Raw genomic sequence first — 18,227 nt, 5'->3', positions numbered from 1 at the left:
ATCTAACTGCCCTACCCTTCAACAAGTCTCTCACCTCTTACACAACTCCTTGGCACAACTCTATAATTCTACACACGCACACATACACACTTTGTCGCTATATACATAATGTTTTCTCTTGCTTCTCAGTGTATCAGTGTTGAAGACGAAATGGATGTCGCCCCACTCAACCTGGGTATGATCGCTGCCTATTATTACATCAATTACACAACAATCGGTAAGTGAGAAGAATTACTGCCACATTTGTTTAACGTCTGCAAGCGAAAGAAAACCAAAGTATTCCTTTGCAAGAACTTTCATTGGTGTTTTATGCAACATTTGTCTCTCAGTTTCCTGGTATGGCTGGTTTAAATGCTAAAATGATCATTCCATTTGGAATTATTACATTCTGTGATAATTTTTTTTTTTTACCTTCAGAATTGTTCAGCATGTCTTTGAATGCTAAAACTAAAGTGAAAGGACTCATTGAAATCATCTCGAATGCTGCAGAATATGAATCCATCTCAATTCGGCATCATGAGGACCAAGTGCTGAAACAGGTAAGTTTTCTCTCTGTGTTGTTATTTTGATTAATTTTTTTTTGTGTGTGTTGTGATCAAGCTTAAGAATTAATTATCAGTTTAAAGAACTACATTTTGGTTCGCAAACATTGATAGCATCAGGGTTTATCTTTCGGTCACATGGAACTCTTTTCTAAAAGACACAGTAAAGGAATGAGTCTGTCGTTAAAGATTTTGTTTTACTTCGTCATGCTAACAATGGTTCTTAACCCTTTTGATACCAACCCGGGCCAAAACCGCCTCTGGCTCTGTAGTACAAATGTCTTGTTTTCAAAAGTATTGATTTAAAATCTTCTACCAAACCTTAGTCACAATTTATGTTCCCAACACTAGCTGAATGATAACTAAGTTCTTTTATTAAATTCTTTGTTATATTTAAAATTAATTGAATGAAACCCAGAGCATCTCAAAATAAATACGGTAACGAAAGGGTTAAAGTCATTTGAAAGAGTGTGAGTCATTACCATCACCCTCCCCATGCACACACTTTCCTCAGTACTTTCTTGGTAATTTATTTGGCTACAAGTAACGTGTACCCATATTCCAGTTCTTTATGATAATTCTTCATCCCTTTATTGTTTCAGTTGGCCACACGTTTGCCCCACAAACTGGCAAACCCAAAATACAACGACCCCCACATGAAGACAAACCTGTTGTTACAAGCCCATTTGTCTCGGCTGCAATTATCTGCAGAATTACAGTCAGACAAGGAACTGATTCTGAGTAAAGTAAGTCTTGCCAATTCCTAATTCTCTCTTTTATTACCTGAAATAATGGTCTCACTCTTGGATTCTATAAACTAACGGAGACAATGACAGAGAAGAATATAATATATTTCTTTATTGCCCACGAGGGGACAAACAAGGACAGACGAACGCATTAAGTCGATTACATCGATCCCAGTGAGGTTGTGTGCTGTCTGTCTCCTACGATTTAGATTCCTAACTACTCCCACTAACTGGTACTTAGTTTATCGACCCCGAAAGGATGAAAAGCAAAGTCGACCTCGGTGGAAATAGAAGTGGTGACAGGTCAATGAATGTTCAATGAAACGGAACATGTAATTTCGATACAGACTAACCAGTAGGGTTTTTAATTTTGTGAGAAGTTATATGGCTTGGTTGCTAAGCAATCTTTGAAGTTTTATAAAGATAAAGCTCAAATGTTGATCGGTCGACTATTGAACATTTTTATCCAATGAGAAGACAAAGCTCAAATGTTGATTGGCCAACCAGTGAGGAGATAGGACCAAATTGTTGAAGTCATGTTGGGGCAAGCGAAATCGAAATCGAATTGAACCAGCCAGGACCCCTGGTCTGGTGGTACATAAAAAGCACTATCCGACTCATGGCCGATGCCAGCGCCGCCTCGATTGGCTTCCGTGCCGGTGGCACGTAAAATACACCAATCCGACCGTGGCCGTTGCCAGCCTCGCCTGGCACCTGTGCAGGTGGCACATAAAAAGCACCCACTACACTCACGGAGTGGTTGTCGTTAGGAAGGGCATCCAGCTGTAGAAACATTGCCAGATAAGACTGGAGCCTGGTGCAGCCTTCTGGCTTCCCAGATCCCCGGTCGAACCGTCCAACCCATGCTAGCATGGAGAACGGACGTTAAACGATGATGATGATGATGATGATGATGTTTCTTATTTTCTATGCAGTAGACAAATTTTATTTGATAACATATATTTACATAATAACCGTTTTTACTAATTTGGTAACCAGCTCAGCTTACAAATAAAGGGAGTGAGCAAATGATGGAGAGAATGAGTGTGTGTTTACTATGTATTGTTTGACAAATTGCATGTCTCTTTGCAAATTCCATCATAGGCTCTCCTCAACCAGTTGTACCACATTGAGTATTTGGAAGAAAACAGTGTCTTATATTTATTTACTGTTTAGAAATCTATGTAGGAAAAGTATAGAACAGGGTCCAGGTCAGTTAGCAAGTGACTGGACAATAGGTTATGAAGCTAAGCGGCGAGCAGGCAGAAACGTTAGCGCGGCGGGCGAAATGCTTATTTCGTCTGCCGTTACGTTCTGAGTTCAAATTCCGCCGAGGTCGACTTTGCCTTTCATCCTTTTGGGGTCGATAAATTAAGTACCAGTTACGCACTATGGTCGATGTAATTGACTTAATCTGTTTGTCTATCCTTGTTTGTCCTCTCTGTGTTTAGCCCCTTGTGAGTAGTAAAGAAATAGGTTATGAAGCTAAGCGGCGAGCAGGCAGAAACGTTAGCGCGGCGGGCGAAATGCTTATTTCGTCTGCCGTTACGTTCTGAGTTCAAATTCCGCCGAGGTCGACTTTGCCTTTCATCCTTTTGGGGTCGATAAATTAAGTACCAGTTACGCACTGGGGTCGATGTAATTGACTTAATCTGTTTGTCTGTCCTTGTTTGTCTGTCCTTGTTTGTCCCCTCTGTGTTTAGCCCCTTGTGAGTAGTAAAGAAATAGGTTATGAAGCTAAGCCAGAGCAGGCCTGAAGTGGAAAACAAGGTGCAAATGTATCTAGCCTGGAGAAAAATGAGCATATAATATATGCTAATATATGCATACACACAACAAATATATATTTATATATAATAATAAAATTAGGGAGTAAATCCAAACTTACAGGGAAAAATTAGATTTAGGATTAAATCTAATTTTACAGTATAAATATAAATTAAATTAGATAAAACCACTATTAGGCAAATCAAACAGTGAACAACATAAGCCAAAACATAAAAATAAAATTAATTAATAAATAAATTAATATAATTATTATATTAATTGGTTTTATTTCTGTGTTTTGGTTTGTTTTTCACTGATTTGCCTAATAGTGGTTTTATCTCTAATTTAATTTATATTTATATACTAGCAGTATCGCCCGGCGTTGCTCGGGTTTGTAAGGGAAATAACTATATAAGCATTTTTAGAGATGTAAAGTATAATAGCCATCTCAATATGGCTAACCACAAAGGGGGGGGTGTTACTGTAGCTTTTTACGTTCTGAGATTTAATAATAAATTTTTAGAGAGTTACTTCCCTTATATATGCCAAAAATGCATTAGAAATGGAAAAAATTGATGGTAAATTTTTTTTTAAATCGTAGACTCATCGTAGACGCACGCTAATACCCAGAAGGGCTCGATATGAATCACGACTATAAGATACCCGGTTTTGGTTAAACTGCACCGCAAAATGTGGGAGTAGTTAGGAATCTAAATCGTAGGAGACAGACACACCACCTCACTTTTATATATAAAGATATATAATATACATACATACACACACGTATTCATGTATTCAAACGTATTGTACTTACCTGTTGTGTTTTTTTTATATATATATATATTTGTGTTTTTTTGTAGGCTATTCGCTTGATCCAAGCTTGTGTGGATGTCCTGAGTAGCAACGGTTGGCTGAGTCCTGCTCTTTCTGCCATGGAACTTACTCAAATGGTTACCCAGGCGATGTGGAGTAAAGATTCCTACCTGAAGCAGCTACCGTTCTTTACTAACGAAACCATCATCAGATGTCAAGAGAAGGTATTTGCTCTTAACCATATCCACCTTTTTACAAGTTTCTTTCTGCCTTTGGGACGATATTGAAGATTTCCCTTTTGTATGCCTTGAGAATTTGGTTGACCGACTGAAAAATAACAAACTTATTCTGTGTGTGTGTGTGTGTGTGTGTGTGTCTTTTGTTTGTTCTTATTTAAGTCTCGTACTTATTTTAATTGGCCTCTTTTGCCAAACCATCAAGGTTACGGGGACATAAACAAACCAACATTTGTCAAGTGATGGGTGGGGACAAACATAAATACAGAAACATACACGCACACATAACAGGGTTCTTTCAGATTCCATCTACCAAATCCACTCACAAGGCTTTGGTCAGCCCAAGGCTGTAGTAGAACACACTTGCCCAAGGTGCCTTGCTGTGGGATTGAACCCAGAACCATATGGCTGGGAAGCAAGCTCCTTATTTATTTATTGCCCACAAGGGGCTAAATATAGAAGGGACAAACAAGGACAGACAAAGAGATTAAGTCGATTACATCGACCCCCCAGTATGTAACTGGTACCCCAAAAGGATGAAAGGCAAAGTCGACCTCGGCGGAATTCGAACTCAGAATGTAGCGGCAGGCATACCGCTAAGCATTTTGCCCGGCGTGCTAACGTTTCTGCCAGCTAGCCGCCTTGGGCAGCAAGCTTCTTACCACACAGCCACACCTGCACCTATAAAAGAAGACTGGGAAAGAAACTGAGCCCACCTCTTTGGCAGGCAAGCATTCTACCACTTGGGGGGTGGGGTTCTGTGTGCAAATGTTTACAATCTGCTGTGGCATCATCATTTGTAGCTGGACTGCAACCAGGAGCATTTCTTGGTGTTTTCTATCAACAAATCATTTGCTTGCTCAGAGCTGAAATTAAGTGTTCTTCACTCAAAAAAAAAAAAAACTGATAAGGGTTGTTGAGAGGAAGGGCATCTGACTGTAAAAATCCTGTGTCAAGTCCCTCCCAGTCTAATTCTTGCCATCCTGGAAATACAGACATAAAGCAAATAAATTTTGGTGGCGCCTCTTCTGCATTTAAAGACACTGAAGGAGATGAACTCTTCTCTGTAATTTACCTATTTCTTTATTACCCACAAGGGGCTGAACATAGAGGGGACAAACATAGGTATTAAGTCGATTACATCGACCCCTGGTGCTTAATTTATCGACCCCGAAAGGATGGAAGGCAAAGTCGACCTCGGCAGAATTTGAACTCAGAACGTAACGGCAGACGAAATACCGCAAAGCATTTCGCCCGGCGTGCTAACGTTTCTGCCAGCTCGCCGCCTCTGTAATTCTCTGTAATTTACCATTTAGTATTCACACCTGCCGTATCCAGCCAATATATATTCTATCTGTTTTAATGTTCAAACTGGCTAGATCTGGGCTCTCACACCTACCTTGCAACGTCATTCTAAAAATAAGCAATCATATCATTAAAACCTCTTTGCTACGAGATAATCCATGATTAATCCAAAACAATGTAAATAAATAAGCTTTACTTTTGACTGAATAATCTGGGTGTCAAAGGGTTAACGGAGCTTTATTTTACAGTTCCAAGTCCCTGCTGAATTTTTTTTGACTGGGCTACTTGAGTGCTTAGGGGTCTTATCTCCCTATTCATTGCTCTCAAAGTTTCAGTAACAATAGGATTTGTCGTTCCTATCTTTTAAGCATTTCTTTCGACTTTTCCTCTAAATTCTTTCATTTCTTTTCTTCCTTCATTCTTATCCCTTGACCGTGTGGTTTTTGAGGCATTTGTTGTTGATGCCACAACCACTCCTGCGCCTATAATTATAATTCAAAGAGTAGAGAAAGATGCCGTTGTTTGGCTAATTGTTGTTCTTTCGACAGGGTCATGAAACTATATTTGACATCATGGAGATGGAAGACGATGAGCGCAATGCTCTGCTGCAGTTGTCCGACACTGAGATGGCTGGCGTGGCAAGGTTCTGTAACCGATATCCCAACATTGAGTTGACCTTTGAGGTTCAAGATAAAGACATCATCAAAAGGTAAACTTATCCATTCTCATTTGCTTCTCTTTTTCTTTCCAGTTCCTCATTGACAGACACAGATCTCCATCGACATTTCTGAAGGTTTTTGTTATGTTTTCTATGCTAGCAGGACTTGGACAGTTCTGCCAAACACGCACATAGACACATTGTCATCATCATTTAACATCTGTGTCACATGCTGTCATGAGGTTTGACAGAATCCAGTGGGCCTGAGGACTGCAGCGTGCTCCAGTGCTTGCTTCGGTATCGTTTCTATGGCTGGGTGCCCTTCTTTTACAGAGTGTACTGGTTGGTGTTTCCAGTGACACCAGGGCTATTAAAGGTCACCATACTGCAGTAGAGAGGGAGGTAGCTTTACGCTTGGATGTAAGGGGTTAAAGTATGAAAGAAAGGACCAGAACAAGTTTTTTCCCAGTAAAGAATCTCCATGACTACTTAAATTATAGAAGGGTAGCTGAGTGTGATCAGGGTGGAAATAGAAATGGATAAAATAAGGGTGAGGAGACCCTCAAGATTGGAAGTGAGTAATGGTGAATGGGGACAGAACAAGGGCCAGGGGTAGAAGTTAGTTGCGAGCTACATCATTACATACACATATTAAACATGTATAGCTTAGCTTCACTATGTATTGCTGCCAGCAGTAGTTGGGGTGATTAGAAAGCTTTAATCCTGTGAAGAACTGGTGTCTCATTCAAAGCAGTGACCTGTATTTGAGGACACGACACAGAAACTAGGACAAGCTGTGATATGATGAAACAGGCTTTAACTGTCTTATCTCGAGTATTGACATAACTTAAATTAGCAATGCTGATATCTCTGTGGCATACTGACCTACATAAGTCCTGTCAAGGAGTTTGTTCTTATTATTTTAACCCCTTACCCGGCAGAAACGAATACATGCGTTTTGACCGAAATCGTTTTTTTTTTCTATCTCTGGCGAGTTAACTCGTCAAAAGATAGACTCCCCAAAATCGACAGCAAACGAGTTCCTTCGTCTAAAAACGGGTTAACTCGTTTCTGCCCAATGCCGTAATTTAAAATCAATATTATTGAATTAAAATTCATAATAAATAAGGTTTGAAATATACCTCGAAATCACCATTCAAAACTTGGTAAAATAAAACAATTAAAAAATACATTTATTTTCAAAATAATTGTTGGGTAAGGGGCTAATGAACCTGAAACTACATTTGTAAAATAATCCTTTCCCCTCTCGGCACAAAGCCTGAAATTTTGTGGGGGAGGACAAGGCGATTATTTCAATTGGTTCCTATTTTATCAACCCTGATAGGATGAAAGGCAAAGGTGGCTTCAGCAGAATTTGAACTCAGAATATAAAACCTTCGTGGCATTTCTCCCAGCTTTACATTCTGAGTTCAAGTTCTGCCAAAGCTGATTTTTGCCTTTCATCCTTCCAGGGTCAAAAGAGTTAAGTACCAGTTGTGCACTGGGGTCGATGTAATCCCACCAAATTTCAGGCTTTGTGCCTGAGTAGATTGTTTTACAAATGTATCATTATACTCCCCCGGTTGCAAACATGCTTTCCCGGTTCATTCCACTGCACAGCACCCCTTGGGTAAAATGTCTTTTACTACAACCCTGGACCAAAGAGAACTTAGCAGGTGTATTGTCCGTTGCCAGCCTCGCCTGGCCCTCGTGCCGGTGGCACATAAAAAGCACCATCCGTTCGTGGCCGTTTGCCAGCTCTGTCTGGCACCTGTGCGGGTGGCACGTAAAAAGCACCCACTACACTCTCGGAGTGGTTGGCGTTAGGAAGGGCATCCAGCCGTAGAAACACTGCCAGATCAGACTGGAGCCTGATGAAGCCTTCTGGCTTCACAGACCCCAGTAGAACCGTCCAACCCATGCTAGCATGGAAAGGTGGACGCTAAACGATGATGATGATGATATGGTCGGCAGAAACTGAACAAAGTGCAACACACACGCATATATATGTTTGTGTGTGCATGTCCTTGTCTTCACATCATGCAGTAATTGCGGAACAAATCTTTCTTGTGCTGTTTGTATGAAATGGACTCAGGGAAATATGACCTAGCAAGCAGGTGAGAACGGACTACAGGTAGAGCATTAGATGACAGGTAATGTACCTCAACAAATTTCGTCTGATCTATGCAAACATGAAAAAGTTCATGGTAAAATGATGATTGTGTGAGTAAGAGAATGCATAATTGTTGTACTGGAATATTTTCTGTCCAGCATTCTGACTGAAAATCTAGAGATTTTGGATGAATAATTCACAGACACCGGTTGTTCCAATGTAAAATATATTCTGTTTAAACAATGTTTTATATCATAATTGACAGTTCCATGCTATTTTGTTTCTGTTGTTACTGACTTTTGGTTAACATGTATTTTGTCTACAGTGGTTCTACTGTGAATGTACTTGTCACACTTGAGAGAGAAGACGAAATAACTGGACCTGTCATTGCTCCGTTTTTCCCACAGGTAAGAATTATCATCATTATTATTAAGGTTGTGAGCTGGCAGAATCGTTAGCATGCCAGGCAAAATCCTTAGCAGTATTTCACCTGTCTTTACGTTTTTGTGTTCAAATTCCGCCAGGGGTGACTTAGCCTTTCATCTTTTGGGGGTTGATAAATAAATACCAGTTATACACTGGGATCGATGTAATCCACTGGTCCCCTCCCCCAAAATTTCAGGCCTTATGCATTTAGCAGAAACGATTATTATTAAAGTTAGCGACCTGGCAGTATTATTAGCACATGCTTGGTATTTTGCCTGTCCTTACATTCTGAGTTCAAATTCTGCCACGGTCGACTTTGCCTTTCATCCTTTTGGGGATCAAATGAATTAAGTAACAGTTAAATACTGGGGTCGTTGTTATTGACTTGCCCTACTCCCTCAAAATTTCAGGCCTTGTGCCTATAATAGAAAGGATTATTATCATCATTCTTAAGGTGGTGAGCTGGCAGAATCGTTGACATGTCAGGCAAAATGCTTAGCAGCATTTCATGTCTCTACATTTTGAGTTCAAATTCCACCAAGGTGGACTTTGCCTTCATCCTTTCGGGATCAGTAAAATACATATCAGTCAAGCGATTAGGACTGATATAATGGGCTGTTCCCCTCCCCACAAAATTGCAGGTCTTATGCTTATAGTAGAATCTATTATTATTATTTCCAAGTATTATTAGAGCATCAGAAAAAGATGTTTGTCCTTTCTCCCATGTCTTTGCATTCTGTGTTCAAACCCTACCAAGCTCACCTTTGACCCTTTCAAGGTCAGTAAAATACTCCCCACTAAGATTTTAAACCATTGGTATTTTCCAAGTAGATTGCTAGAACCATCAGAGCATTGGGCAAAATGTCTTGCTGTATTTGTTCAGGTTTTTTGGGGTTTTTTTACATTCCGAGATCAAATTCTGCCAGGATTGGTTCTACCTTTCATTCTTCTAGGGGTCAACATAGTTAACAATATTAAATTTTTTAGGGCATTAGAGTTGCAGAATTGTTTCAGCATCAAAGTGCTATGGACCCCATCCATATTTTTTCCTGTTCTCTCTCTGAGTGCTTTCATCCTGCCAGGGTTGAGAAAATTAAAGTACCTGTTAAATATTAGACTGGACACCATCAACTAACCCCTCACACATTTCAAATCTTGTGCTTATGTTCGAAATTTATTTCCTTTCTAAACACATCCGTGAACACTGTAGACTAGTTTTGTTATGTAATTTCATCTAAGTTTACTTAGGTTGTGTCAGTTTAACAATTCTTTTTATAACTAAATGCTCTTCTTTACACCAAATCCTTTAAGGGTGCACCATAATCTCTTTGGTGAGATTCAAACTCAGCTCCACCCGATACACAGTCCATTACCTTCTCTTCTTAACCAAACCCCCAGTTATTTCAGTGAATCTAATATATACACAAATATATAATCTAATCCACACACTGAATATTTGTACAAATATACAGGGTGTCCATAAATTACCTTTACAATTTGAAATATTCTGAAAAAAAAAATTTTAAATAAGGATAACTCAGAGTTCATTAGAAACACCAGAACACTTCCATGCTTGTTCCATTAGTTGCACACACCGCTTCTAGATAAATTGTGAAAGTTGTAAAGATAATTTATGAACGTTCTGTATGCTTTATGCATAATCTACACAATGTAATCTTTCTCTTTCTAGAAACGAGAAGAAGGATGGTGGGTAGTTATTGGTGATTCCAAGACAAATTCCTTGTTATCCATCAAGCGCCTGACTTTACAGCAAAAGGCCAAAGTAAAACTCGACTTTGTGGCCCCAAGTGTAGGACACCACAATTACATCTTGTTCTTCATGAGTGATGCCTACATGGGCTGCGACCAAGAATACAAGTTCTCCATTAATGTCAATAAAGCCGAAGAGGAGGATGACATGAGCAGCGGTGATAATGCTAGTGACATGGAATGAGCGCTAACGGGTGTTCAAATTCTTTGAATCCGGTTCCTTTGTACAGTTTCCATTAACTTCTATATTCTTATTGGACTGATCTAAATCAATATTTACAAATCAAATCTATCCATAATTTTTTTTTTCTATATCATTAAAATCATTTGTTTTCTATTAATTTTTGACTTGCTTTGTAATTTAAACTTCACTTTCTGTGTGCAAAACAGTGGAATTGGTACAAATAGTGTTTCCAAAGACATTTGTTTATATAAAAAATAAGTCTGTTGCTCTTGTTTGCTACATAATGTCTGTTTTGCCATGCTGGTATGGGTTGGACGGTTTGACAGGACCTGGATGCCCTTCCTAATGCCAACCACTTTACTGAGTCTGAGTACATTTACACAGCACCAGAATGGGTGCTTTTGATATGACACTAGTTGATTGTCTCAGTCTGCTTAGCTGTTAGGTGTCAATTGTTCAACCTCAGAAAAGGCTCTAATTACGTCCAGCATGTGGTGTACATACTATTTAAAGCGCAGCATCTGATAGGAAATGTATCAACCACAAGTTGTATACAACACCCTTTAGCATTTAAACTGGCCAGATTTGGCCTCTCACACCTACTCTACAATGTCATTCTTGAAATTAGAGCTACACAATAATGCAAGATTTGATAGCAATGATTACTGTCGAGTTTATTCAGCAGAATGAACGAGAGCATGATGCTAAGACTTGAAAATCAGTTTAGATCCTCAATTGTCTGCTGCTGCTGTTTTACGAAAGACATGACCTTCGTTATTACTATCAGCATATTACTGTGGACTGAACAAGGGAGGCTACTCTCTCAGATCGAAATGTTTTCTTTAGCGAAATCGAATCAAATATTGTAGTTCTTATTTTGGACTACATTTTACGTGTCCGCATTGATAAAGACATAAAGGTGGTTAGAATCCATAACTTGTATACAATCAGGGATTTGGCTCTTAAAGTGTTGGGCTTTACCATCTAGGAAGATAGTGAGTCCGAATGACTTAAGAGAAGAAAATTCTAAATTCATTGACTCACTGTAAAATGATTGGCAATTTAAATACATCAATCTGTAGAAACCACGTGGTAGAATAGTCCACAGAAGCTAGATTTGGATCCTGCAAGCCACATCAGAGGTATAATTGATAAAGGGTAGCAGAGAACTTTCTTACAGGGCGGCCCCTATATAATTGTCAAGCAAATTACTGTTCACAACACTGGAGGTCAACAAATCTCTGATGAGATTCAAACTCAGCTCCACCCGATATACAGTCAAGTACCAGTCAAATACTGGGGTTGTTGTAATTGACTTAGCCTACTCTCTCAAAATTTCAGGCCTTGTGCCTTCGGCTTTAATCACATTAAAAAGGGAAGTCTGTATGAAATAAGCAATGGTGTTATCAGGTGAGTTGGCATCAAAGGGGTTAAATACATGATAATCAAAATCACATTTGATGACTAGCATCCGTACTAGCGGGATGCAAAGATCATCATACGAGTGTAATCGTTGACAGAGTGGCTAACTGGCTTCCGTGCCAGTGGCACAAAAAAGGCAAATTTGTTGTCAAGTGCCAATTCTTCCTCACAGAACCAACTATGAAATAATTAAAAAAAAACACAGCAAAACAAAAATCTTATGGTATTAATCAGGAACAAAATAATTTAATACAAAACAAACCATGAAATTATCACTTTTAATGATTTTTTTTTTCTTCAATGTAACGCGGCTAACAAGTTTCCCTTTCTTTTGTCTTTTAAGTCCATTATACAGGTCCAGGAAACTGTTAGTGGAATAGATAATGGCTCAAATATTTTAACAGATATACAGAGATAAAGAGAAACAATAGTTTGGGAAACAAAAATGCAACTGGCTTTGTAGTCCAGAATGAATTTGTTGGTGGGGAGACGGGGAGATAGGTTAAGAACCCGTGATATATTTCTAATTATTTACAAATGTTATCTAACCAGTCCACACTAAAATCACCTCCTAACTGATGATAAAAATGGACAGACTTGACTTCCAAGTCCCTTTTGTGAGCAGATCAGATAGACTACACCATCATCATCATAGTCTTCACAAAGACCAAAGAAAAAAAAAATTAATTATGTTACTAATTAAGCATATTAATGATGTTAATTTTTATCTGTTTTTTCTTTGTCCTCTTGTGATTCTTCTGTTTTAGTGCTGGATTCTCTCTCAGAAGCCATCTGTGAAAAAGAAAAAAAAAATTATATTTTAGCTTACGGTGAAAAATAATGAACAAGTTCTCAGAGAGTGGTTCCTGCCATTTACTCCTATTTTTAAATTTAATTTTAACTTTTCAATCTGCACCAAGGGGTAGAACAAGATGCTTGGATAACACCCATGGTCTCAGTTAATCACTTAAGAATCCAGTCAGAAAGTTTAAAGACAGTTGCTTCCGATAAGACCCTATAGAGGGATTACCCGAGGACTCTGCCCCACAATTTTCTCAATAATAGTGGACAGAGAAACTGGACAAATTCATGGGAATAAATACCAAAAGTGTCTCTGATCAACTCCTAGCAACATTACCACAACAAAATGTACCCTGTACAACTGCATACATTTCAGCACATCATTCTAAATTAGTAATGTTGCATTCCTAGAACACATATCCCACCCTCATTTTCTTTTCTTCCTTTTATTTCATGCAAGGATTTCAAAACTTACAACTGGTTTTAACATTGTTACTCTTTCAGTCATTTGACTGCGGCCATGCTGGAGCACCGCCTTTAATCGAGCAACTCGACCCCGGGACTTATTCTTTTGTAAGCCCATTACTTATTCTATCCTTCTCTTTTGCCGAACCACTAAGTAACGGGGACATAAACACACCAGCATCGGTTGTCAAGCAATGCTAGGGGGACAAACACAGACACACAAACATACATGCACACATACATATATACGACGGGCTTCTTCCAGTTTCCGTCTACCAAATCCACTCACAAGGCTTTGGTCGGCCTAAGGCTATAGTAGAAGACACTTGCCCAAGGTGCCACGCAGTGGGACTGAACCTGGTACCATGTTGTTGGTAGTCAAGCTACTTACCAGACAGCCACTCCTGCAATTCAATCGAAACAAAAAACACTCACCTTTTTATACGCCATTTCAAATAACTTGAGTGACGCCTGCTGCAATTCATTGGTGGCAGATTTGATGCTTTCTCCCGTCTCTTGGTCTTTGTTACCTAACACGGTCTTCAAACTGGTAATTTTCTCCCGTAATTTGTCACACTGCAATAAAACACACCAAACGTTAGTTCACTCTAACAACAACAATAACAACATCACTGACGTTATTTCTAAGGTCTTTGAGAGTTCAGCCAAACAAGTGGTTTTAACCATATAGTATTTTCAAACTGGACACATGTGGCCAAAATATTCTACCCATTTTATGTTCAAACTGGCCAAATCTGACTTCTCATACCCGCCCTACAATGTCATTCTAAAAAAATCACCTCATTGAAATCTCAAAGCTATGAGATAATGCAGGATTAAATAATGTGAATAAATTTGGCAGAAATTTGGAAACTGATCCTTATGAGTTGCCATGCAACTATTTATGAATCCCAGTTCAATTCCAGTGCAAAGCAACTTGTGTAAGTGTTTTTTATTCTAACCTTTGGGTGACAAATTATTTGTAAATGGAATTTGGTAAACAAACTCAAAAAATGACACATTTATACAGCGTCTACAAGTGTCCCCTTATGATACGTCCCTCTGGGGGAGAAAAATATAAAGTGATTCAAAGTAGTGGGATTGATATATATTCACCTAAAAACCCACAAGAAAGTGCTCCAGCATGGCCACAATTCAATGAAAAGAATATACTTGTTCCAGGACTTATCCACATTTTCTGTCTCTCAAGCATGCATGAAGTTGATTTTGGAACCTACTTCTAGTCTTGGCACAGGGTAGGCAGTTGGCGACTTTTATGTAGTAAAACAGAAAATAAGCGAAACACAGCCACGTGACTGAGACTGAGTTGAAAGCAAATCTATTTCTGCCTTTATAGCACATAAGGAAAACGTTGTTGTAGGAGTGTATGCATCATGTGTACTACAGCAATACTATGCATAGCTTAAATACTGAGATTGAGAGGCAGGGGTGAATTATGCCCACCTAATATACAAGACAAACTGAAATAATGTGTCAAGCAGCAGATGCTTTTTGATTTGTTTTTCACCAGAGAAACGGGGATTAGTTGAACAGCTTATAAAAACTAAGGTTTATCTGGCGTCAATACTTATTTCTTTACTACCCACAAGGGGCTAAACACAGAGGGGACAAACAAGGACAGACAAACGGATTAACCCTTTAATGTTCTGATTATTCTATCAAACATAATGCGTATTGATTCACAATGATTTGAATTAATCATGCATTATCTCATATCTTCAAGATCTTGATGGTGTAATTACCTAATGTAGATTAACATTGTAGGGTAGGTGTGAGAGCCTGGATCTGGTCAGTTTGAACATAAAACAGATTAGATATTTTGGCCGGATATGGCTGGTTTAAATACTAAAGGGTTAAGTCAATTACATCGACCCCAGTGCGTAACTGGTACTTAATTTATCAACCCCGAAGGGATGAAAGGAAAAGTAGACCTCGGTGGAATTTGAACTCAGAACGTAGCAGCAGACGAAATACGGTTACGCATTTCGCTCGGCGTGCTAACGTTTCTGCCAGCTTGCCACCTGGGATCAATACTGCAATAAAACAAACAGAATATGAAAGACGAGAGAGAAAACCTACTTCATCTTGAGGTAACTGTTCTTTGAATTCTTCCATCTTAGATTCAGTGTCATGGATGATTCCTTCAGCCTGGTTGACAGCTTCAACAATTTCCTACAAAAACCAAAAAAAAAAAAAAGAAAATGAAACAAATTTATTTAGTTAACCCTTTTCTTACAAATTTGAGGGGATAGGGTCGGGGTGAAACGAATGAACTCCGTAATAAAATGACTGCTGGTGTTTCGAGCATAATTATCACAAAATTTTGATGGAAGGATTGAGTTTTAATCACATTAAATAGGGAAGACTATGAAATAAGCAATGGTGTTATCAGGTGAGTTGGTATCAAAGGGATTAAACACATGATAATCAAAATCACATTCGATGACTGACATCCGTACTAGCGGGGTGCAAAGAGCACCATACGAGCGTGATTGTTGACAGAGCAGCCAACTGGCTTCCGTGCCAGTGGCACATAAAAGGCGCCATTCGAGTGTGATTGTTACCATGCTGGTGGCATGTAAAAAGCACCCACTACACTCTCGGAGTGGTTGGCGTTAGGAAGGGCATCCAGCTGTAGAAACTCTGCCAAATCAAGATTGGAGCCTGGTGCAGCCTTCTGGTTCGCCAGCCCTCAGTCAAAATCGTCCAACCCATGCTAGCATGGAAAGCAGACATTAAACGATGATGATGATGAATCCAAGCCATTAAATTAACAGTGCTCCCTCTCCAATCAATACAGCCCCTCCTCTGGATACTACTGAAAAGGTAGCCCCTACCAACAACATTCCCTTTTCAACACCGTCATGAAAAAAAAAAAGCAAGTAGGACAGTGGATAATGTAATCTAGGATACAGGGTCCCTGAAAACAAAACATTTGCCTGCAGCTTTTGGGTACCATGTTCAATCAGGACTGACTTGGGGTTAAACAAAAACAGCTCTTGGAGATAATATAGGACTTAAAATAAGTGTATCTAATCCACCAAAATTAATCCTTGCTCTGGGGTCATTATTCCCATAACTCCTTGTATCAAATTATTGTTGCTTAACCCCAGGTCAGTCTTCATTTTGCAGATCTACGATGAAAGACTCAACAGCTGCTAAGAACCAGTCTTTTATGGAATGGCTCCATTATCCAAAGTGTCTGTTTTAGGATTTTTTTCTTGGAGGCCATATGATATGTTTTTAAGATTTGGCAGCAATTTTTAGCAATCCCACAGAGGCTCTTCCGTTGGTTTATTCCTCAAAGAAGCAATCGGCCAGGCAGTGGAACCAATACTTCCATCCACCACATTTTGGTCTATTTTATGAATGAAGTAAACCAATAAAACAATGGAGAGTCGTTTGCAGGACACTTGGCTGCTATTCTTAGCAGGTCTAGTAGCCATGGAGAGGGTCATATTGAGCCACATTGTCATTTAGGTCCAGGTCAGGATTAGAAGTGTGATCAAAAACATTCCATCCGTGACCATCCCATCTACTTTCAAACAACCTATCTCTAGTATCAATATCAATTAGCCAATTTATCTAGTGCCTGCATTAATTAGCCTTCATATCGTCTTCTCTTCAGAGTTCCGCCTCGACTGGCTTCCGTGCTGGTGGCACGTAAAATGCACCAATCCGATTGTGGCCGTTGCCAGCCTCGCCTGGCACCTGTGCAGGTGGCACGTAAAAAGCACCCACTACACTCATGGAGTGGTTGGCGTTAGGAAGGGCATCCAGCTGTAGAAACATTGCTAGATCAGACTGGAGCCTGGTGCAGCCTTCTGGCTTCCCAGATCCCCGGTCGAACCGTCCAACCCATGCTAGCATGGAAAGCGGACGTTAAACGATGATGATGATGATGATGAGAGGTAGGACATGATAAAAGGCAGGGGAGCCCCTGCTGGAGCATCAATTACTGTCACAGTACCTTCTTCTTTCTGTCTTCTTCAGCAAACTTCTCAGCATTCTTAACCATATTTTCAATTTCATCTTTCGACAAACCACCAGACGACTGAATGACAACTGGAAATGCAAACAACAAAATATAAGAAATAAACCACAACAAAAAAAAAAAATAATTAATTAACACATCAGAATTTACAGTAATTAATCATCAATGGAAATAGAATTAACTTAGTAATATACTGGTGTATGACCAAATAACCCTTTCGTTAGCAACCTGTCTGAAAATTTCTTTAACCCTTTCGTTACCAACCCGGTTGAAACTGGCTCTGGCTTTGAGTACAAATGTCTTGTTTTCATAAGTTTAGAATTAAAATCTTCCACCAAACCTTTGTCACAATTGATGTTCCTAACACAAGCTGAATGAAAACTAAGTTATTTTACTAAATTCTTGGTTATATTTTAAATTAATTGAAAGAAACACAGAGCATCTCAAAAGGAATACAGTAACGAAAGGGTTAAAATATATGATAGAGAAACAATTCTTAACCCTTTCGTTACCAACCCGGCTGAAACCGGCTCTGGCTTTGAGTACAAATGTCTTGTTTTCATAAGTTTAGAATTAAAATCTTCCACCAAACCTTAGTCACAATTTATATTCCTGACACTAGCTTAATGATAACTAAGTTATTTTACTAAATTCTTTGTTATATTTAAAGTAATTCAAAGAAACACAGAGCATCTCAAAATAAATACAGTAACGAAAGGGTTAATTCATGTTACCAAACCATCTTTACTCGTCACTGGAATAATGTTTGCTTCTCAAACCCCCTATCATGGGGCCGAAGAGATGATAGTCCAGTGATGAGGAAGTGAGAACTGTAGTGAAGAAATGGCTCAAAGAGCAGTCAACAGGATTTTATGGGGCAGGAATACATGCTCTCATCCGAAGGTGGAACATAGCTATTGAGAGAAACGGTGACTATGTTGAGAAGTGGGGATGTGATCCACAG

General features: G+C 39.1%; 2 protein-coding genes across 3 annotated transcripts in view; one reads left to right on the top strand and one right to left on the bottom strand.

Moving 5' to 3' along the window:
• Positions 1–10,717, top strand: part of LOC115229009 (U5 small nuclear ribonucleoprotein 200 kDa helicase-like) — a 72,892-nt gene extending 62,175 nt beyond the window's left edge. The window contains 7 exon segments of the mRNA XM_029799438.2: positions 130–217; positions 418–539; positions 1,145–1,288; positions 3,916–4,092; positions 5,958–6,118; positions 8,506–8,587; positions 10,297–10,717. Coding sequence (XP_029655298.1) covers positions 130–217; positions 418–539; positions 1,145–1,288; positions 3,916–4,092; positions 5,958–6,118; positions 8,506–8,587; positions 10,297–10,560 — 1,038 coding nt within the window. The 3' untranslated portion in view covers positions 10,561–10,717.
• A 1,526-nt stretch (positions 10,718–12,243) lies between these two features.
• The window catches only part of LOC115229008 (stress-70 protein, mitochondrial), a 32,805-nt gene continuing 26,821 nt past the window's right edge, over positions 12,244–18,227 (bottom strand). The window contains exons 14-17 of one of the 2 annotated variants that reach the window (XM_029799436.2): positions 17,240–17,334; positions 15,349–15,441; positions 13,684–13,824; positions 12,244–12,774 (exon numbers count right to left, since the gene is read on the bottom strand). In XM_029799436.2, coding sequence (XP_029655296.1) covers positions 12,700–12,774; positions 13,684–13,824; positions 15,349–15,441; positions 17,240–17,334 — 404 coding nt within the window. In that variant the 3' untranslated portion in view covers positions 12,244–12,699. Of the gene's footprint in view, positions 12,775–13,683; positions 13,825–14,797; positions 14,824–15,290; positions 15,442–17,239; positions 17,335–18,227 lie in introns of those variants that run through there. The other variant, XM_036499072.1, reaches the window with a different exon arrangement.

This window comes from Octopus sinensis, unplaced genomic scaffold (genome assembly GCF_006345805.1).
Source record: "Octopus sinensis unplaced genomic scaffold, ASM634580v1 Contig11558, whole genome shotgun sequence".
In the NCBI taxonomy this organism is placed as follows: domain Eukaryota; kingdom Metazoa; phylum Mollusca; class Cephalopoda; order Octopoda; family Octopodidae; genus Octopus; species Octopus sinensis.
Note: the sequence above shows the minus strand (reverse complement) of the source record. Positions and strands in the feature narration are given on the sequence as shown.